This window comes from Calypte anna, chromosome 20 (assembly GCF_003957555.1).
Source record: "Calypte anna isolate BGI_N300 chromosome 20, bCalAnn1_v1.p, whole genome shotgun sequence".
In the NCBI taxonomy this organism is placed as follows: Eukaryota; Metazoa; Chordata; class Aves; order Apodiformes; family Trochilidae; genus Calypte; species Calypte anna.
In genome coordinates this window covers 11,493,081-11,515,086 of record NC_044265.1, presented here as the reverse complement: position 1 = coordinate 11,515,086, position 22,006 = coordinate 11,493,081, and the positions used below count along the sequence as shown (strand labels likewise).

The 22,006-nt window shown below is 44.2% G+C and overlaps 1 protein-coding gene across 1 annotated transcript in view; it reads right to left on the bottom strand.

Annotated features, from left to right (window-relative positions):
• Window positions 1-1,313: 1,313 nt before the first annotated feature.
• CDH4 (cadherin 4) overlaps window positions 1,314-22,006 on the bottom strand; it is a 407,807-nt gene continuing 387,114 nt past the window's right edge. The window contains exons 9-16 of the mRNA XM_030463155.1: window positions 21,001-21,186; window positions 15,780-16,033; window positions 12,983-13,125; window positions 10,494-10,727; window positions 9,175-9,408; window positions 4,965-5,104; window positions 3,300-3,464; window positions 1,314-1,594 (exon numbers count right to left, since the gene is read on the bottom strand). Of these exons, the coding sequence (XP_030319015.1) occupies window positions 1,388-1,594; window positions 3,300-3,464; window positions 4,965-5,104; window positions 9,175-9,408; window positions 10,494-10,727; window positions 12,983-13,125; window positions 15,780-16,033; window positions 21,001-21,186 (1,563 nt within the window). The 3' untranslated portion in view covers window positions 1,314-1,387. The remainder of the gene's footprint in view (window positions 1,595-3,299; window positions 3,465-4,964; window positions 5,105-9,174; window positions 9,409-10,493; window positions 10,728-12,982; window positions 13,126-15,779; window positions 16,034-21,000; window positions 21,187-22,006) is intronic.

Sequence of the window (22,006 nt, the reverse complement as noted above, 5' to 3'; positions counted from 1 at the left end):
GGCCCTCGTTGCACTTCTTCTCCAAAAAAAAAAAAAAAGAAAATAAAAATATACCATATACTACAGATAGCAGCGCCTACCCATCAAAGAGAAAGGACACACATTAGCTGAGTTACATGATGTTGTTGAGCTTTGGCTACTAATGCTCCAAGGCATTAATATTGAACTAGACTAACTTCATACTTACGGATGGCAAAAGTGCTGATAAGCTCTTCCTGCCCTTAGCACTGCCCCGGCCTCGAGTGGAGCCGTGACACAAACCCTGCCTGATGTGGGGGACACAGCCTTGGCTCCCATGCCAGCAGGTCCCCTTGGAGCTGGGGACATCACCACCTCCCCCAGCCTGGCCTGGCAGCACTCGAGAGGTTGTGGGAGCCAAACCACGCCGATAGCATAAAAACAAACAAATGGGCCTTTGGTCATTTCACCATTTACTTTGTAGGGTTCAGGCAAGGGCTGTGGGGAGATCTCAGCAATAACCAAAGGCTTTGTCGATGCTATAGTTCTGTGCAGCTACATTGAGTGTGACCAGGTGACCACAGAGCCCCCAGTCTGTATTTTGCATCTGATAACACTGAATTATATACAACATGATGACTTGTTCACCACCTGCTGAGGCTTAAAGATGGCTGTTAAGATTCTGACTCAAAACACCTTCCCCCCACCCCTCCCAACCCCCGTCTTCTTCCACCCAAGATTGAGTCACCCCCTTAAAATTAAAAAAAAAAAAAAAAAAAGGCAAAAAAAGAAACAATTTCCACAGTTCCTTTTTTTTTTTTGTTAACTCCTTCCCAGATAGAACTGGCTTAGGGTCACAGGGAGTGCTGCCCAGGATGGTTTTATGTTTGTTTTCATCACTCCTGAGATTGAAGGGAATCTGATACATGCACCAAAAGGCACTTTCAAATATATATATATATATATTTTAAAAACAGTGCTTCTGTTCTAAGAAATTCAAGTTAAGACAGAGTGCCTTTCACTCTCTTTAGTCATAAAGCAGATAAATGAGCAATATCCCAGCTGACATTAAAAAAACCAGACCAAAACAACAACAAAAAAACCTGCAGCAGACACAAGTGTTCATGCGAGACAGCTCAATGTTCTAGAAAAAAAAAAAAAAATTGGAAAGGAAAAAACCAAAAGAAAAACAAAAAGAAAGAGACCTTCTATATCACCACTAAAAATAACAACACAGTCAGCAGGGGATATTAATTAAAAAAGCTGCCACATCTGTACAGTTCTTGCTTCTGCATCGGCTCTTTTTGTTAATGTTGTCGTCTGTGGGTTTGTGTTGTGTTTTTCTTTTTTTTTTAAAACTTGGTTTTTTTGTGGTTTTTTTTTTTTTTTTTCCTCCTCCTTTTCCAATTTTAAATAACTTGAGGTCAGTTTAATCTTCCTCTCCTCCCCCATACATGTCCGCCAGTTTCTTGAACCTGGGTCCCCAGTCGTTCAGGTAATCGTAGTCCTGGTCTCCGGAGCTGGAGGAATTGAGGGAACTGACGGAGCCGGCGGTGGAGCCGCTGCCCTCGTAGTCAAAGACCAGGAGAGAATCATAGGGGGGGGCTGTGGGGTCGTTATCTGCTGCACGCAGGCCCTGGGAAGGGGGGACAAACACAGGGGTTAACACCCACCGTGGGGTTTTGGGGTGATGGTGCTAAGGGAGGTAAAGGTTGGGGTGTTTGGGGACCCCACGGCAGGATGGTGAGAATGTAAAAGAGGATGGGGGGAAAATGAAGGGTATAGGGCTTCTCTGTGCCTGGGTGTAGCCAGAAGAAAAATCTATTAAGTCTTGGAGTTTCTGTAAAAAAAAAAGAGGTGTTATTTCCAAGGGTCCCCAGCTGTTGGGGAGCCCCTGGCCATGCACCCTCTGCAGATGGAAGCTCAGTCCCCACCGACTGCATTCAGTCCTTCTCAGTGAAGGCTGGGGTAAAGCTACAGCTGGGCAGCATTTCCAATTTATCTGAAGTCACACTTTTTTCCTGTAAAAATGAAGGCTATAGGGCTTCTCTGTGCCTGGGTGTAGCCAGAAGAAAATCTATTAAGTCTTGGAGTTTCTGTAAAAAGAAAGAGGTGTTATTTCCAAGGGTCCAGGTCTGGATTTTGGAAGCTCTCAATTCTAGAAAGCTGAGTCCCTTCAGGGTGTCCTGTTAAGATTGCCAGCCAGGACAATGAAAGAACAGCACCATTCCTCTCCTACCAACAGACATTATTTTGATTTAGATGATTTTGACTCCTTTAGGAAAACAAATAAAAAACCCCTCCTGCCATTCCTAACAAAATTCTGCAGTTTGGAGTGTGAAATCCTGGGCAGAGGCTCAGGAAGCATTGCTGGTCCTATTCCTGTGGGCAGTGGGCAGCAGGGATATGAAGAAAAATAATTACTTTCCTGCAGCCCAGTGTCAGGAAGAGCCTAGTGGAACAGACCTGCAAGAAAACAAAATGTTCTGCATTCACACCTTCAGAAACCCCAAAGCTGGAGCAGGTTTGAGTGCAGTGACCAGCAGCTGGAGTGTGGGTTGAGTCTTCATGTGCAGGGATGGGTGGAAATGTGTGCAGGAAGAAAGGCAGAAGGGATTTTAATCACAAGCATGAGAAAAAGCACAGCAGGAAATGGATGTAACAACAGAATTAAATTGCTATAGCATTTATTTTTCTGACTTAGGAAATGGATGGTGTGTTTTGTCTCGGAGGAAATAATGCATTGATTGGTTTGTAACCACTCAGTCACTCAAAACTAATAATAAGAGACGAAATACTAAAAGAAGAGATATTTGTACAGGTAAATACAGGAGCAGTAATCTAACATAACATAAAGAAACCCTCTCTGATCTGAGGATGAATCTCTCTGTTCTGCAAACTCTTTGAGGTTTTAGACCAAACAGAACTTAGTAGGGGAAGACACAGACCCATGAAATAATTACAAGTCCAGAAGCCCAAATGGTGCCTTTGGCTTTAAGCTGCCCATGCAGCTGCCTCCCCACTGGGACACACTCCTTTGGCCATGCCCAGACAATGTTTTTATGGACAGCAACTGCAATGTTCATAGTAAACCAAGAGAGCAGGATCACATCCTGCCCAAATGCTGAAATGCATGGTGTTTGTGATATCCAAGAGTCAGAAATGTTAGGCTTTTTGCTTGCATTTTGGCTTTTTACAGGCTCAGTGCCTTTAGTAGTCCTGCATCCTTTGCTCATGCCTATTGTTCCCCTGGCTTTGATCAGACTCCTCCCTTGCATCCAGAAAAACACTGGAGCTGGCTGATCAATCTTTTGAGATATGCCATAGGACACAGAACATACCTCATTGATAAAGTCACCAATATCCCCTGGATGTGGGATTACTGGTCTTATAGGATACTGTGGTTCAGCACCAATGGGTCTTTCATCCACCCTTCGGACTCCAGGTGTCTTGTTCAGTACATGATCCATGGTCTCTGGCTGCTGGAGCTGGCTTAAATCATAATCCTGTGGCAAATGGAAAGGCACAGGGTAAAACCAAGAGCTTTAAATTCAGATCATCTGCTCTTCCAACATACAAACAATTTGAGGGGTCTAATCCTCCTTCAGTTGAAGTTCACTGGCAAACCTTCTCCCCAGGTGTGTAGCACCTCTAACTGCCTGAATTCCAGATAAACCTGACCTCTGACTAGCTCATACAATTGACCTCTTCAGAGTGTATCTCAAACCACAAGTTCAATCAAATATTGAAACACTTTCTGAATATTTTGCATCATGTCTAAACCTTCAGGATTAAAACTTGGCTTTGCTTTGTGCACGAGCAGGTATGTGTATAACTTTTTTTATGAAATACATAATATAATGTAAGGACACAGTGTTGGCAGACATATTATTCCAATTACACTTGTACAGAAATAACAACATTGAAATGTGCATTGCATTTATGCATGTAGGCCTTTCAAAGCAATTATGTTCTTTCTGCTTGTGAAAAATCCCAGCAGAATTAGTTTCTATCACGGAATGAGAACCAGGTAATATTTCATTAAAAATGTATTCATGTCGGTAATGGTGTTTTGCTGCTCTTCCTTTGCTGTTATTTTTAACGAATCCTTTCTAAAATATTTAAGCCTACAGTGTAGTTGCCTGAAACGAGATACTTCAGCTAGTTTGAATGCTTCTAACATTACTTTGTTCTACTGCTAAACCTATTCTTATGCTCAGACGAGGATGATTGAATCTCCAGGAGCAATATTTATAAATAACTTGTCAGTGACAAGGAAAAAAAGAAATGCTAATTGCAAGGATTTTTCTGTTGAATAAGAACTTTTCAAGTTCTGGGCAAAGTCCCTGCCTCAGCTCCTTGGAGTGGCTCTTGCCAGGCTCACCCACTTGCCTTGGGATGCTACTGGGACCTCCATGGCAGGATGAGCTGCTGTGGTTTCATCCACAAATTCCAGCCCCAGCCATTGACTTCAGGACTCCTGACCCCATCCATGGGCACACCAGACTCCACTCAGCCCCATGAATCATGCAGTCCATTTAAGCAAGCCAGAATATAGGATTCAGAGTCACATAATTTGTGTGGACATCATCGTGGAGAGTGTCAGGGGCTCTTGTGTTAGGTAGTGATAAAAACCAGTGGCTTAAACAGGAGAGATGAAACTTTGCTGTTTCAGCTGAGGAAATACAACCATAGCAAAGGGACTGCACATCCCAGGAGTGCCAGACAGGGAAGTTTTCATGCACCATCAATGTGGGTGTCTACAAGAAGACACCATAGCAAAGCTGACACGTTCAGGCAGGCTGTGGCTTTGGGCTGTATCAGCAAGCAGAGCTTTGCCACTGAGTACTTTATAGCGAAAAAGAAAATCCCCCCAAAGTATTCAGACTTTTCTCACAAATGACACCCAGAAATTAAAATCAATTAAAGACACATTAGAGAAAATTAAGTAAATGAAGGGACAGCCCACAGAAGCTCTAGGTACAGATTGCACAGCTGAACCTCACCTGATCTTCCTCTCCACCTCCCTCTTCATCATACTTCAGAATATTGTCCCTGACGTCGTCCTCGGGGTCGATCAGGAGCTGCTTGGTGTGGCGTTCCTTCTCCCGGCGTTTCATCCACACCACAAACAGCAGAACCATGGCTGTAATGGGGAAGAAACCAGATGAGCTGGGACCTCACCCAGTGGGAGGACAGGCTGTGAGTGACAGAGCTCAGTGCCGTGTCCCAACACCTCACCTGCCCTCTGCCACTATGGAGAAACTCACAGGCTACTAGCAAAAGGAATAAAATTTCACCCTATTGCATGCTCTAGTTTACAAAGAAGAGATCAGTGAGAGCTGTAAATACTGTGACAGGCCTTCACTACAAACATTTCTTTAAGATCCATCACCAGCGCTGACTGAGTTGATGTTTATCAGAAATAAAACACACAATCAAAGGAAAAGCAAAGAGAAAGCGTGAGACCTGCCGCTCTCTGAAAATATTTGATCTAAATCCTGAATTTTCAGGATTAGATTTCCACCTTTATTTTAGTCAGGGGCATAAAATAAAGGTGGAGATCTACAGAGGTACTGAGAAGCAAACAGGTACAGCTGGCCAGCACCTGGCTGGGAGAGGCTGTTTCCTCACTGTGACACAGTGATGCCCATTCAGGTCACAAGCCCTGGCCATGGCAGCCACTTTGCTCTTGTCTGCAGCTGCAAAATCAAGACAGGTTTGGGGAGACTGGGTAACACTGGGTCCTGTAATTTGATTTGGGCTCCCTCACACTCTTGGTGAGTGAGGGACGTTTTCTAGGCTTCCAAGATGACATTAGGCAAGACAGTAGTGTATGCATTTGGCCATTGACTTGCAAAGCAGATCTAAGGTCATCTGAAATCATTTCAGAGAGCAGAGTTTGCTTTGCAGAACAAGAGAGAGCAAATCTGGTAGCAGAGAACCAACCTCCTCAGGCTTTAGCATTCACATCCAAAGCCCTGGCTATGTAGCAGAGAGATATAAACAGTTCATCACGAATCCTGAAAAATTTTCTCCCATCTAAATAACGTCACCCAAAGGGAACACTGGCTCTCTGTTCCCCAATCTCATCCTTCCAAGGGCCACCCATGTCCCTGTGATTTACTGCATGGAAGTCATGCTGGGAACTTAAGTCTCCACTAAGATAAGGCAACCAGGCCTTGTCTTCTTCAAGAACCTATTAATACATTAGTTTGCATTCTCATACCCAGTAGCTGAACATAATGCCATCAAAAATGAAATTAAGCCTGGGCAGCTGATGCAGTTATACCTCCCCATGTCTGCTTTGCCTCTGTTCTCCATGCAAGATGATGTGATGGCTGCAATCTGCAGGAGAAGGAAGAGGTGGACAGAGAGTGGAGGTGGGAATCCATGGGCCAGGTTGACTTCACTTAGGTCAGCTCTCAACCATGCCAAGCCAATGCAGCCAACACAAGTGAACCCAGGCAGAACATAAAGTCCCAAACTCTTTATGTTATTCAGCTGCATAAGGAGAAGGATCACCCACTCTTTCCCACCATCTCAGACTTTCCAGAGTTTTCCTTCCCTCTTCCTCTTTCACAGATCACAGTATGCTTCACCGAGGGGAACAGACCAGAAGCTGGGGACATGGATGGAGAGGTGTGTAGGAAGATCTGAATTTTTCTATCCAGCACTAAAGTGTTTATACCCAACAGGAATTCAGTGAAGTGAGCAGAAGAGGACCGGACACCTAATTACTGCCATTGTATGTCAATTGGCTGCCATCCCTGCCTGCCAGCTAACAGAATTGTTTTCAGATAGTTCAGCATTTCTTTAATGCTTATCCTAGATCTATTCAAGAGAGAAAAAAGGAAAGGAAAGAAAATATAACTCTTATCTGCAATATAAAACCTCAACCATTTAGCAGACTATTGAAGTCCTTTTCTCGTTGTTCCTTTTCAAGTCTCTCACAACAAGATACCTGCCTAGTCCACAAAGACAATATTATAATGGATACCAGAGCTTATCTTCTATCCCCCCCATTTTTCTTTTTTTTTTTTTTTTTTTTAAATGCTACTTTTTCATGCACTTGTGGAAAAAACTGTGCCATTAATGCCTTTACAGCTACCTCAGGAAAAAAAAAAAAAAAGACCTTCAAAGTGTCAATAGCGGATATAGTGCACTCTCCTTTCTTTTATTCACTCTGCAGAATGGGAAGTGCTATTACTGCTGTTAGACCCATTTTCACTCTGCATGTAGTTTTCCTTGAAATCTATTGTCTTCACCCTTCACAATCTTTTATTGCATTGCTCTTCTAAATGTGTTATCCGTGCAGCTAATACATCAGGTATCAGAAAGAAGAAAAAAACCTTTGAGTGAAGGTAAAGGCAGAAACTTCCTTCACCTGAGCAACCTCAGATCTGTCCTCTTGCTGCTGCTTCCTTTTAAAACCATCAGACTTTGACCTGCTGACTCTAAAATGGATAAATAGCACAAAACCCCCTGCATATGCCTTCTTCCAGGCTATTGTTCAAAGGTCGTGATATAAAACAGATAGAAAGGAGGCAAAACACTGGAAAGATGTAACTGGGAAACTGCTCATTCCAAATTACATTTTTTATGACTGATACAGTGCTTTGCAGCTCTCGGAGATAAAAAAAAAGTCAATTAGAATTACAATGAATGTAAAAATAAGCTTTTGTAATAAAAACCATAATTTAAAATGGGATAATGTATCTGAAAATGAAAAGAGGAATCTCTTAAATCAAATGTCCTTCAGCTGAAGTTAATCTCAGTCAATGGGATTTTCAGCTGTTTAAATCATATTTTAGCACTGGATTTATAGGAGAGTAGCAAAAAGAAGTCCTGTGTTTTGTCACCTCTGTGGTTTCCAGTGCAAACTTTTGGCCCTCTGGCAGCAGAAGGTCTGCACACCCCAGCCTGCTGGATGTGGTGGGATTGACCAACATCAGGACAAGTCTTCTTCTGGGTGTGCAGCTGCAGAGCATTGACAACAAACGCCCTCACTCAAGGGAGCAGCCCAAACCATTTTGTTACTGGGGCTCCAAAGCCCATGAAGGACAGAAACTGGGCATGGTGGTTAGGCACTGGGATGCTGCCTCTGGCTCCGCTGGGCTGGATGAGGAGCGGGGACTGCACAGCCACAAACACCCAAGTTTTTCCTGCTTGCTTTTCAGGCCCATAGGGTAAATCAATTATACACCAATATATTCCCATTGCTGGCCCAGGAGGGTGGATGTTTGCCCAGAGATGACCCAGTCACTTAATGTACCATATCACAGCCACATTAGGTGACATTTGCAGCATACGCTGCTCTGCCTGCTCTCTGTTTAAACACATTGGGAGTAAATATTAAATGTGATTTAGCACTGTAACTCCCATTAGCTTTAATGGGAGTCCCATGGTTTCATCCTATGTTTCTTGATGAATATTTACCTCATTGTTCATTTCAGTGCTCGTTTTTATCTATTCCTACTGTGCCAATTCCTGCCTGAAGTTGTAATGATATAATTTTTATTTTTAAGCCTGTGCACACATGGTTATTGGTAATGCTCATGGAAGCCCAGGACTAAAAGCAAAAGGGATGGTTTTACCTCAAGCAATGGGATGTACAGCCCTTCTCTGCCATGCACCCCCAGCCCACTGGCACTCCTTACAAACTGGGGATCCCTCCTCTAAAAGCACACACAATCCACCACAATTCTCCAGTCTCTTGTCACTTTACCAAGCAATGGGAATAACTATTGTTCTTCCTTTGAACAAAAAGGAAACTACAGCTATGCACTGGCTCTGCCAGGGATTGCCCAGACCCTCATAACCAGTACATCTGGTACTGGAAACCAGTATATTCACACCATCCAGGGACCTGAGAGCTATGGGAGGATTTTTGGACGAGTCTTTCAACTTTTTTCCTGCAAAATGTCAGGAATCATACCACACTTATGACTTACAAGACATTGTCAAGTGTAATGATGTTTGTAAAGCTTCTGGAAGCCTTAGAAAGGAAAACCCAATGCTCTGGCTCCTTTTGCTGATGCTGCAGTGAAGGAGTTTTGAAGGCAGCTGTGTGATCCACACCCCTCAGCCCACAGCTCTGTCCCTTGAGCAGAGCTTGCGTGGCTCTTGCAAAACCTCACGCGTAGAAATGAGCTTACAGGGCACAGGATGGGATACACGAGGGCTCCCAGCAGTGTCATCCCCTCTGGTACTTACTTAGCAAAATGATGATGCAGATCAGGATGGCAATGATGGCCCCAGTGCCCAGTCCTGCCGCAGCCACCGCCCCGATGGTGGTGCAGTCGCCGTTCTCGTCGCACGGGCACACCTTCACTTTGATGACAGAGGTGTTGTACAAGGGGGGGTTTCCAGAGTCTGTCACGATGATGGGCACATCATACATGCCTGCTTCCAGGTACATGATTCGTAAACTGAGCTGGGCATAATCTCCTAGAGAGACCAAGATAGACAGACGGATGTCAGACGGTCCTGATAGAGCCTTGCAGTCACCCAGTCTGCCTCTGCCAGAGAGGCCTTCTGAGTCCTGAAGAAGGGCTTAACAGCCCCACAGCTGCAGGCTTCTGCCCTAATGGTTGGGTTGACAATCAGCCTGTGATTTGCAAAATATTGTGTGTTTTCACTGCTGCACTGACCTACCTTGATGCTCTTTGCAAATCCATTCAATGCACGCTGTCTGCATGCAATTTTAAATGGCACGAAATGCAAATACTAAAGCATGGATGATGGGCCCTGGGTCTGGGCTGTCCTTGGTCACTGTGCAGGCTCTTTAGTCAACCACCATCCCACCTCAGGATTTTTGGGTAGCCTGTTGCCCATTGATGACAATGCTCAGCCAGATGATCCTTCCTGTGTTCCCTGCCACTCCAACACAAGAGCTGCAGGAGTGAGCTCTGAGCTGTGAGGACGTGAGCCATTGCTCCCAGCCTGACAGGGGCTGCCAGACCTCAGAGAAAGGGACCAGCCTTGAAGCTAAAACCAACCCGTGGCTTCATGATTCCATCCTCTGCTTAAACTACCAATAAGAGGAGCAATTAGGGCCACTTGTGGTTGCATGCTGCAAACTAAAAATCTCACATACTGGTAATCTTCACACTTACCTAGCCCTCCTAGTTCCATGGTAAATTAAAAGGCTGCCTTTATGCAATTATGGTCAGAGAAATGAACATTGATCTTGATTGTGGCTTATGACAATTACACTGGAACATAAGGAAGACTGATAATAGCTTTTTTCCCCTTGGCCATTATGGATGATTTATACTCTGTTCACTACTGATAACTGTTCATAATTATGAACTGCATTAAAAAAAGCCAAGTGCCAAGGCTTTTAGAGTTATGCTGCAGGTCTGATACAAATCATTCCTGATTAACTATCTTGTCTATAACGTCAGCTATAATGCGCTTTAAAAAAATAAAAATCGGATAGAAAAGTAGGAAAGTTTGGAAGTTTGAAACCACACGTGGCCTCATTAGTGAATCAGAGCCCAAATGTCCTCAGGATTGCCTGCCCCATTTACCATTCAGTCGTGTTATGGTCCAGTTCTTCCTCACTGCAGATGGCACACTTGGCAGCTCGAAGACAAAGGGCCCAACGTTTGGATCGATGTCAGCATCGGCGGCTGTGATGTTGATGACATTCAGGTTTGGCTTCTCACAGATCTGTGCCTCCTTTGGCAGGAGCTCAGGAGCGTTATCGTTGATGTCGATGAGGTAGATCTGCAGGGTGCCAGTGCCACTAGCAGGGGGGATACCTAAATGGGAGAGGCAGAGCCAAACATGGACCCACAACCATTGCCGGAGAAGCAATGGGAATGACAACGCTGTGCCCCAGTCCCCTCTCTGTCCTCCAGTTTTAATAAACCAGGATTTTCATCCTCCCTCTTCAGATGCTGTTAGGGACATCCCGCTCTTTCATGGTCCCTTGCTTTGAGAGGTGTTATTAAAACTTTCCCCAGCCTCCTGATGCTGATGTTTTTTGCTCCTGCAGAACATGGATGTTGAGTTCTGCAGATTTGTAGCCTGCAGCAATGTCCTCAGTCAAACTCTAAAAATACAAGAAGGTGATGCCAAGCTGCTAGTGCAAATTTTGGTAATGGCTGTTTTGAAGAGGAAAAACCATTAGAAAAATAGCGAGCAAGAGGAAGAGGAGGGGGAAAAAATAATAAGTAGTGTAATCTGTTGGTCAGCATTTACTGCAGCACTCACTAGCCAGTTTCTAGATTTGCAGACTATTACAGTGCTTCAGAGAAAGCCTGCTTCTCCTGCACATTCCACAATGTAGAAAGAGTCTATTAGCCTAGATGAAACTTCAGCTGTTATCCTAAGAACTCGAGACAGAATTTTAAATAAGGTGTTGCCTTACATGCATTTTAATGGCTGCAATATACCGGTGATAGATTAATTTTTCAGAATAAAGAGATTTATCTAGGTCCTCACTTTCTGAGCTGCTGAATGATGGATGTGGAGGTGCTGATGCACTGCAGTATCAGCACCAAAGCCAAGCCAAGAGGTTAACTCCAAATCAAGCTGTACTAAGTGCCTGGGATTTGCAAGGTCAGATGGTGAGGATTAGTTTGATGTGTTCAGGCTCTACCACTGCTTTTGTGAATACCCTTGCCCAACTCATTTGACCTGTTTTGCCTTGTGGCTCTTGCAGATGAATGCCTATCATAGAATCGTCTGAGGTCCCTTCCAACCCAGTCGATTCTATGATTCTATGACTCTTTAGATCTCCTTGAGACTATTTCAGATTTCACCACTCTGGCTGCCTTCACAGAGAAGATGCTTAGGATGGAGATGTTTGACCACACCAGTCCTACCACTGGTGGCACAAAGAAGGGGCAAAATTTGCTTAGCATGAAGCTGTTCCACGAGTTTGCCTTGCCCCTGTGACCCAGGATGTAATGAATGAAGTGAAGCCTGAAACCCAAGTTTTCATTAGTCTTGCAAGCATCATTGTATCTGCTCATGATGGACACAGAGCCTTCAGCCTGAGGGATGAACTAACACACTGTACTGAAAGCACCTACAGAGTATGAGCACTCAGGTGCTTACAGCCAAGCCTGGATCTAATTTTGTAGCTGAAGTATTTCTCTGGTTTTATGTGAGTGCTCAGCTGAAGGAAAGCCCTCTCCTTGCCCAGGAAAGCTACTGAGCCCTCCATGGAGTCTGTTCCAATTGGAGGAATAAATGACTGAAATAACCCCATGGCCATGTTTAGGTATGGTTAGCAAAAAAGACATCAGCTCCTCCTAATCAGAATTCAAAAGAGAAAACCAGGGCAGAAGCAGTGGACTGCTTCCCCTTGTGTGAGGCCAGCTCTGAGATTCATGGGTCTAATTTAACCAAAAGCACTGTGTGATCTTTAATGAGTAGAGAAGAGCAAGCCTTAACAGGACTTCTCCATGAAAAGATGTGTAGTGGCCACAGCAATTTTGATAATGAAGCACACCAACACCCAGACTCTCTGATGATGGATGGTTGGACATTCCAGAAATGGTAGCAAACAGAGAGATATTAGCTCTGATGACAGACAGACAGACAGACAGACAGACACCTTTCAGGAAAGCCACAGCACTTCAATACATTGGCTTATTTTTATTACTCTCCTGCCAACCCCTATAATTATTTCTGGTTTCCTGGTGGAAGGCTTCCTGAATGCTCTGATTAGAGCCTTTGGGACGATTACCAGGACCAGAGTGTTCAGAAGCCCTTGGAGAGCATATCCCTTTGATATTTTATTTTTTTTTTTAAGTTCAGGCTACACTGCTACACTGAACTCCCCAAATCGATTTTCCATTTGCCCTCCCTTTCCCTTAATAACATTCTCTGTATACTCTGCACATTTAATTTACTCCAACAATTTCCCGTCCCACTTTCACATTTTTGACCATAAAAACCTGGGAAAAAGATAACTTATACTGACAACTCTGTCAGGGCATCATTTCTCTTAATGCACCACATTAGAGTCTTATTGAAGCATGAACAATGTGAAGCCTGGGCTCACCGTTGTCAGCCGCCAAGAATGTGGCCTCGTAGACATTATTCTTAATGTAGTCTGACTCTCGATCAAGGACAGCAGCAGTAGTGATCTGACCATTTGTGGCATTAATGTTCAGCCAGTTTGCAGGATCTGACAGCTTAGAGTATCTACAGAGAAAGGAAATAAATACATGGCAGTCTTTTCACTGACATATCCTTAATATTGCTTGAAATAAGGGTTTTCGGGACTCCTGACCCATGATTCAAAGGACCTTTAGATAACTGGTTTTGTTGACAAACAAAATGCTAATTGAGTAGTTGGTTTTTGACCTCTACAATTATTCAATTTTTTATTTCTCTCGTTTTAAAGGGTTTTTTTTTTACGCACTAAGTGCCACTTACATGCCAACTTACTGCTGCTAGGAGAGAACATAGCCTGAGGTCTCTGCGGTCGAGGAGAAATGGGGTCTGCAATGACCACTGCACTCATATGCCTGAATTAGAGGATGGATTCCTGCTCTCTCCTTCTCTTCATGCTGCCCTTCCTAAAACAGGCCTTGCTCTGAAGCCATGGAAATTCCTGTTTTCTGCTCATCACTAACAAACAGCAGTTTGGGAAATACCATACTCATTGCTTTGGATTTCTACCTCTATATTTTGTACAGTTTGAGATAGACCCTTACTACCTAAATTATAAATTACTGAAATAAGCAAAAAACCCTGAGCTTATCTCACAGTTAACTCAGACCTTCTGATAGTTTTATACACATCTTTGTAGTTAGATACACAGATGGGAGAACTTTTAGTGAATATCCCTTTCCAGAAATGGGCTGTTTGAAGCTGAAACTCAAAGTGAAACTTGAGCTGTGTCAATCCATGTGAGCAGAAAAGCAACACAGAGCTGTACAAGACCCTGCCAAAGGGAAGAATTACATTTCATGGAGCTAGACTCTTTGGGATGTTTTCATTGCTTTTGAGTATCACTGCTGTGAGTCTCCTGCCCTTTCTCTGCTAAATGACCAGAGAACCAGTTTCAAATCTGGCTTTGTGAACATGTCTGGGGTTAGTGAGGATAACTGGAGATGTAACATTGGCCAAACTGAGCTGTGTCTTACTGGAGATGCTCCTGCTGCCTTCTCTTTTGTTTGTAAAAACTCTGTGACATCAAAGACTGCTGAGAGAGAGACTGAGAGGTGGATGGAAGACTCTAGCAGCTGGATCAGCTCTCTGCAGAGTGCTTATCAGAGATCTGTAGGCTTAGCTTTTTGGGTATCTTTTTTTTCCTAACTCAACAATGTCATCTGTGAAGAAAAAAACAAATATCCTCTGCATAGCTCACGAAGACAGGACCCCAAAAACACCCCACTGATCCTGTGAAACCTTGGAGTTGGGCTGTCCTGAAGAAAAGGGCTAAGAGAGATTTTTCTTGGGTTTGGAAACCAAATGCTGGTGGATACAGTAGATGTGTGTCCTGGGAGTCCTTGGGAAAAGCAACTCAAGTAACTGGCTGCTCATATTCACCAAAAGTCTCACAAGCCCCTGCACACACCCTGGGAGATGACAGGAGGGGCTCAGCAGAGCTGGTCCTTCACCCAGAACTGGCAGATGCTCATTTGGATTACAGATCACCCACCTCTGGGTTAGAGGGAGCATTCAATCAGAAACGAGCTGTTCTTTCCTCTGAAAACCAGCCTTGGTACAGACATCAGGGAAATAAAGACCCTTCAGAGGCCAATATTTCAAAAAAGGATATAAGAAAAACTGGCTTGTTAGTTAGGATGGTCTCTCTCCTCAAAAAGTCACAATACCTGTCTAAAGACAACAAGATGAGGCAGTGAATAAACTCTCATTTTCTAGACTAGACAGCTCTGTGCCAGGTGAAATATTTCAAACTTTTCCTGACACAAAATGTCACAACTGATGTAAATTTAAGAGGTCTTGGCTGTGGTCACGTCGTATACTCAGGTTTTACCAAAAATACTGCAGTCTTGACATACTGGGAGTAAAAAAGAAACAAACTTCTATGAATGTAGAAGTATCCCAGAGCAGGAAACACATTTCCCATCAGCAGAGACAGAGGCTGAAATATTTGTGTGAGAGGTGTCACAAGGACTCTCACTTTCACACACACTTTCCTGCCAATGCATTTCCTGGTGGGAAGAGGGTGAGTCCTGGACTCTGGAACCAGTCCCCAGACTTCTCGGGTGGGACAAAGCACAGTGAAAGATGTGGTTCTCTGGTCACAGCATAGACTAAATCCAATCTTAAACTTCTAAGACTGAGCATTTGACTTAGAAGGATGAAATGCTGTCAGCTGAATCCCATTTGTAGCAAAAGCAGCTAATGGGAGGTCAGCTTTGGCAGCTGGACCAGCTGGAAAAATCCCACTCACTCCCTTTGGAACTCTAGCCCTAGCCTTTTCTGTGCTTCAGTTTCCCCCCTATAAAACAGAAATAACAAAGCTGCCTTCTTCTGAAGCTTTTGTGATTATAAAGTGCATGAGCAACATAGGGGAAAGCACCCTTGAGAAGGCAGAGACAAAACACTTAATATGATGCAGCCCTGATCTCCACCAGCCTGGGGACCCCTTGCTACTGCCCTTGCATTTGAAGCTGAAAACTGCCCCTCTACAAGACAGAATCATGGGATCCAACTCTGTCTGTCCTCCAGGACCCAGCAGTTGGGAGCCTGGCTTACCTGCAGGGAGAAGAATGACAACTTTACAAACCCATGGGATGCTCTGCAAGCTCACAACTGCTTTGCTCCCCAAACCTCTGGAGCTGAAATCCCCCTCCTGTACAGGAGCTTGCTTGGTCTCCCACCTTACTGCCTGCTGCATGAAGCGATCAGGATCCACTGCTGAAAAGGTTGTCAGGACTGTCCCTGTGGGCACCCCTTCCTCCAGCCTGATTAACTTGTGGTTTGTTGGGAAATACGGAGCTTCGTTGACATCTGTGACTGAAATGGTGACTCCTGCTGTAGACTGGAAGGACATCTGGATGCCACTGGCCAGGGGAGCTTGGTTTGATACCATCACTGTCAGCATGAAAGCTCTGTTCATCTCGTAATCCACTGCCTACAAGAAACAAACAAACAAGGGTAGAGCCAAGCAGAGAATAAATTCTACCTCTGGCTGAAAGCTGCACGATTTAAAGGGCAGATGATATCCAAGTCATTGCCTCATCTGGTTTCCTCCTGAGCTCAGTTCTTTTGAAGGTGTTAATCCAGCCCAGCTTCAACCCAGTGGAAGACCTGGCCTTCCAGTATTTGGAGGGCCAAAGAGTTAAAAATCCCCACAAAGTAGAAATTGTAAAGAGCAGGGAAGATCTGCCCTGTGCTTTGTTCCAGTGCTAAGTGGTTTCCCAAAGAGAAGCTGCCTGTGTGAGCTGAGCACTGAACAAACAAATCCACCAAGGGCTGCTCCACACACCACAGGTGGAGCATCTTAAGAGAGACTGGACAGGTACTTAACAGTGCTAATAGCATTTAAAGCTGCTACCTAAGTAGCTAGGACAGTCTATGTGGACTCATGAGCCTGAAGTGCTCTTCATTTTTCCTCTTTAGTGAGTTTATAAGCAAAGGTGGAGCTGCAATGAACAGAGCCTTGTCCTGCTAATATTAAGGTGGTCCTTCCAGCAGGACCTCTTGGTCTCTTGCAAGATGCCCCATGATCTCCTGAGGTTTCCTGGGAACTCTCCCAGATATGTTTTGCTTTTGGGTGGCCACAGATCTCTTTTCAACATGCACACAAAGCCAATGCATCTTAGGAGCTAAAAGGAAGGAAAAGCCTTTGCTGGCACAACTGACTGAACTGCAGTGCAATCATTTCTAAACCATCCCAGTAATTATTATGAGGGAAGTCACTAATCACCTGCCAGGAAGGCTTGAGTTATGCAGGATCACACCTCTGCTTGTTAAAAAATGCTTTGCTGTAATTTAAGAATTTAGAAGCATATCCACTCTCCTTAATACCTGCTCCAGTGCAGAGCATACAGAGTATATTCTCAGGGTGTAAAATGCCATGGTTACATTGACTTTCTTAGAGCTGTACTGATTTACATCAGCAAGATCTGGCTTCTGTGTTCTGTTTAAAACCCAGTATTATCAGGAGAGAAATCAAATCATAGGAGGCTACATGAGAGAAACAAATTTCAGGGGCAAAAGGTAAAACAGTGGAATCTCTATTTGATTGAAGTGCAAATGTTCCTATTGCTAAATGGTTTCCTGACAGGCTGGGCCAACATTTAATAAATAAAAGGAAGCATAAAGATTCCCAGTACACCCACCAGCACTGACTCATGGACTTGTACTGCATTCAAAAAAGACACATGGTTAAAGTTCCCATTTAAACACTATTCAAGGCCTTGAAACAATTTGACTAATGCATTTCTTCAGTTTCTTTTCACACTCCTCTAATTTGCATTCCTCCAGTTTTTTGGTTTTTTTTTTTTTGTACCTCTTTCCCCACAGGGGCTCAGAGGGAACTGGTGGTGGGGGGGGTGTCAATCTGAGCAGCTCCAGGGGGGATTGATGTGTAAAGGCACCAGGCTCCCTGTCTGATGATGCACAGAACACACTGATCACACACATACCTGCTAGGATGTGGCCTGATGCAAGGTAAAATGAACAGTCCTCATCTTTATGGCAGTGTTTTTGCTGGTGTCCCCCATGAGACAGGAGCCCCTTGCAGTCCAACACAAAGTAGAATTTCTTTCAGACCACAATAAGCAGTTTCTGCCATTACAGTTCCTACTTCTGCTCCCTAAAATTGCCTCCTGCTGAGGACAAGGGTGCAGAGAGCACACTTGTTCTTCATGCTGCAATTACCCCTTCCATCCCTATGCATCTCACTGAAAATGCTGCATATTGATCAGGCCACAGCAGGAGCAAAACCAGATGTAGCCACATAGAGATGCTGGATTTTCACCTACTTTTTAATTTCACATCCAAGAAGGCTGTGACATGAAATGACAAAGCAGCATCTTTGCAGCTACCCCCTGTTGGATGGTCAGTGTCTGATGTGGCACAAGGGGCTCTGAAACCTGCCCCTGGAGATGCAGCACATCCTTCTCCTCCTTGGCCTCTCTGACCTGGATGAAGCAGAGGGCTTGCCATGTGTCCTTTTCTCAAGGTACTTTAGACTCAAGGCAACAAATTTGCCTCATGTTATTATTAAGGCAAATAACAATGGCAGCTTTGGAAGCCTCTCCATTATAAATTCACAGCTCTGATCCATGCAGAGTTTATAATAACATTTTACTGAGCTGGCTGCCACAGGGCAGTCACTGCTGCTCTCGGAGATTGTCTCCAGACTCTGCGGTGTCTCATCTGAGTGGGAAGTTTCTCTCTCCCCTTGATCAAGGCTTTCTTTGAAGATTAAGGTCTCGTACAGTTATGGAAATGGTTTGGAAAGGCATGAACAGAAAAAGGAAATGTTACACTTTAGTGATTGGACTGAAGCTGCAGGTGGGGTTTCACTGAAAGTGCCTGCAAAACAGCTCCCATGAGGATCATCTGAACTCCAAAGGGCTTCTTGGTTTGGAAGCACTTCTGGCTCTCCACTTCTAGTCCCTAGAGTGCTGGTGGAGAAGTGGGATTCTTCAGGGAATACTCTTATCTGTGCCCTTTCTGTCCTAGCCTGGATGCAAACCCCTTTGCTTGCAGCAGGGGGGAGTTATTTATAAGTGGCTTCAAAGAGCCATGTGAAAATCCAGCCATGGAGAGGCTGTTAACAAAGGGTTCATTACTTGACTTAATTTTTTTACCTTTGTTTTCAATCTACATCAGGGATCAAACCAGCAAGACCCTTGCACCACAAAGAATGAGCTTTGACCAACCCCCCTGTTTCACATGCACACGTTCCTCAAACCTTTAAGCATATTCACTTATTAACAGAGAACAAAATATTTCAAAGAAGAAGGTGGAATCCTAAGAGTCTTCTCTTCTTCACCATGAAAATTTAATCACAAGCAATTTCACTCATTCTCCTTGCTGAAAATACACCAAAAAGCCTCCGGCTCGATAAGGGTAAGGAACTCTGTGAGCCCAGGAAGATCAGGTGAGGTTCTATAGTGAAGACATTCAATGCTATTTCAAGCTTTGAGCTCACCTTGATAAGATAGGATTTTCATGTGGTTCTTTGCATTGTGATCACTGGGGGTTACCCAGCAGTGAGAAGTCAACACTGTCATCACTGGTGTCTTGACAAATCTGCCCTGCTTTTTGCCTGCAAGTTCAGCATTAGGGAGGGCTCATTATATGCAGAAATCTTTGTGGAGCAGTGATGATCATGTAAATCCCCTGTTGTTCACCTTCATGTGCCTTTAACTACAGTCATGACACTTTACTAAGTTAAAGAGTATGGGGTCCTCCCCTGTTCTCAGTGAAAACATTGGCCTTTTGATTTCAGAGGGGCTGCTGATGTCAATGGAAGTCAAACTGTTGCATTTTAGTTTGTTGAATGTTTTCCTTTTCAGCAGAAAAATATGTACCTATAGGTAGATGTATGCTTACACGTATGCATTCATACACATGTGTGTCTAAAGCTACTGCTAAGCTTGAAGATGTTTTGTAACATTGCACCAGATAAGGCTGTCAACTGTCATTACAGAGCAATAGGGAGGGAGAGATAAAAGCACCCCACTGAAATACCATCTAGCAGGTAAGATGATGTCTCCTTTAGAGTTTCAGCAAAGTGGCATCTGCAGACACACACACACAGCCTCAGGGTCAGAGAACAGGACAGGCTCACACGTTCCTACCAGCATAACCTCATTGGCATTTCACTGATGTCATTTTTCCTAATACCCAAACTGTGAGTATGAAGAACGACTGCATCTTATTAGCTACAAGGGAGTGAGGTTCTTCTTTTCAGCACGGAGCTATTCTTAAATCATCTCACTCTTTAAACGTTGGTGTTTCATACTAATTCATTGATTAAAACTTGCTGTTATAGAAGGGTAGACTTTTGGTAGTCAGAGGGAGCATCCATGGGCATTTTATCTGGGATGAGATCCCCTGAATGCTGAATGGATCTGGTTATGTTCAGGCTGTGTGTAATGACAGCAGAAGTGTTCACTGCCTGGGCTGCTGGCCTCAGTAACTGAATGGGAAGTGAATGCTCCAAGGGAAATGAAGCCAAGTTCTTTGGAGGCAAAGAGGGAAATAATTTAATACTTGCTGCAAACACCTCGAGTGTCCCAGCTCTCCTAAGGCTGAATGCAAGAGATGGAGGAGAGGAAGGATGATGGATATTTTCAATCTTAATTCTTAGAGTCTTTGGACAAGATCCCCTGCTGATCTAGCCTGGGGAGTGCCTGTAACTGGAGTGGAGCTATTCTGAGTGGAGGATCTGGCCCACATGCTGTGTTTATTGCTTGATTCTAAGAAAACAAAAATTTCCCCAACTTTGTTCAGCCAAGCAACTCAATCAGAGGAAAATCTCTCCTTTCATTCTGCTACCAGGAAATTCACTCCTCTTGAAATCTTTCCTGCACTCCCTGCTTTCATGAGGGATCACCTGACTGTTCCCCTGCAGTGAAACACTACTTCTGATTCACAGCTAACAGGGAGTATTCTGGCTCAAAAAGAAGGTGCAGCCTCTGCCCCAAACCTGCCAGGCAGGGCAGGGCTGCCCAGCCCAGGCACCATTCCCTCTGACAGTGCTCAAAGGCTAAGGAGGAGCAGGATGCAGAGGTCAGGCTCAGATGCTGGCAGGTGCCTGTGGAGTCTGAGATTTTATAGAGTTTATGATGGGCTGAGCTGGGAAACCCTAAACCCGTGGCATATGCTTGAAGTGGTGGACTTGGCATTGCTAGGTTACTGGTTGGATTTGATGGTCCTAAGGGTCTCTTCCAACCAAAATGTTTCTGTGTTTCTAAGTGTTCAGGACATCTGCACAGGGACAGATGGGAAACAACAGATCTGAGCACTTGCGTTCCCAGGTAGAGAGGGCACAAAATAACTGCAGACTTCTCTCTTCTGTCAGTCCTTTAGCTAACTGAAATGCTGACAACTATGGATTTGCTTTGGCTTTCCCCTTACCTTCACAACAGTTACCATGCCCTCGTTGGTGACGGGGTCTGTCCGGATGGTGAAGTGGCCAGAGGGGTCTCCACTGATGATGCGGTAAACAGCGTTCCAGTTGGGGGAGTGGGGCTGGTCCCGGTCCATCACTGTCAGGTTTGCCACCACAACCTCCACCCTGTTCTCAGGAACTTCTCCTGAATACTGCAAATAGAAGACAGAAGTGGTCATGGTGGGAGTTTTCTGTCGGTGCTCAAAGCTACCTCCCCAATCCCTTCCACAGGAACACCAACTGGGAAACCAGTCCCATGGGAAGGACCATGGGGTTGTATGTTACGAGTGACACATCTCGTTCTCACTTCTGCTTTTCCTATTTTTTTTTCTTTGAATGCCTTTTCAAACCTTTCAAAGCCTTATTTCACCTCTCAGCCCAAAGGAGAACAAAACCGCTATCACCCAGCCACTGCCCAAGTTTCAGCAAATGCTCAAAGCAAATGAAAGAAAAGTGTTCTTGATACTCTTGTTCAGTTACAGCAATCAGAGTTAATTGGCAGCAGCAGGTAAAAATGGCAGAGTAAAATGTGCATTTTTTTAGGATAACTATATCTCTTTAGCCTGAGGTATTTTACCTCACTCAGCTTTCAGTGATGGCATCTTATTACTTCTTTGGTGATTTTACTTCATTTTCTTTCTTTCTTGCCCTTGATTTGATTTTGTGTTTCTAGTGATTTTGCCACAGCCTTTCCTGGTGCTTAATTCTCTCATTTAGCACTGATTTTCATGGAGCATGTCCAGTTCAGACACAGCCTGATGCATTAGCTGCTTTTTTTTTCTGCTTTCCAGTCCTTGATTTATCATATGGCTGATCAGGGACCCTGGCCTGTGAATACTTCCAGTTTTGGGGGTTCAAAAGCTGCCAGTGAGACATGTTCCCAAATTTTGAACTGCCTTCATCTCTCAGCATTGCCTATTAGTAGCACTTGCAAATCAACACCCTGATTGACATATGGCAAATTAAACACTG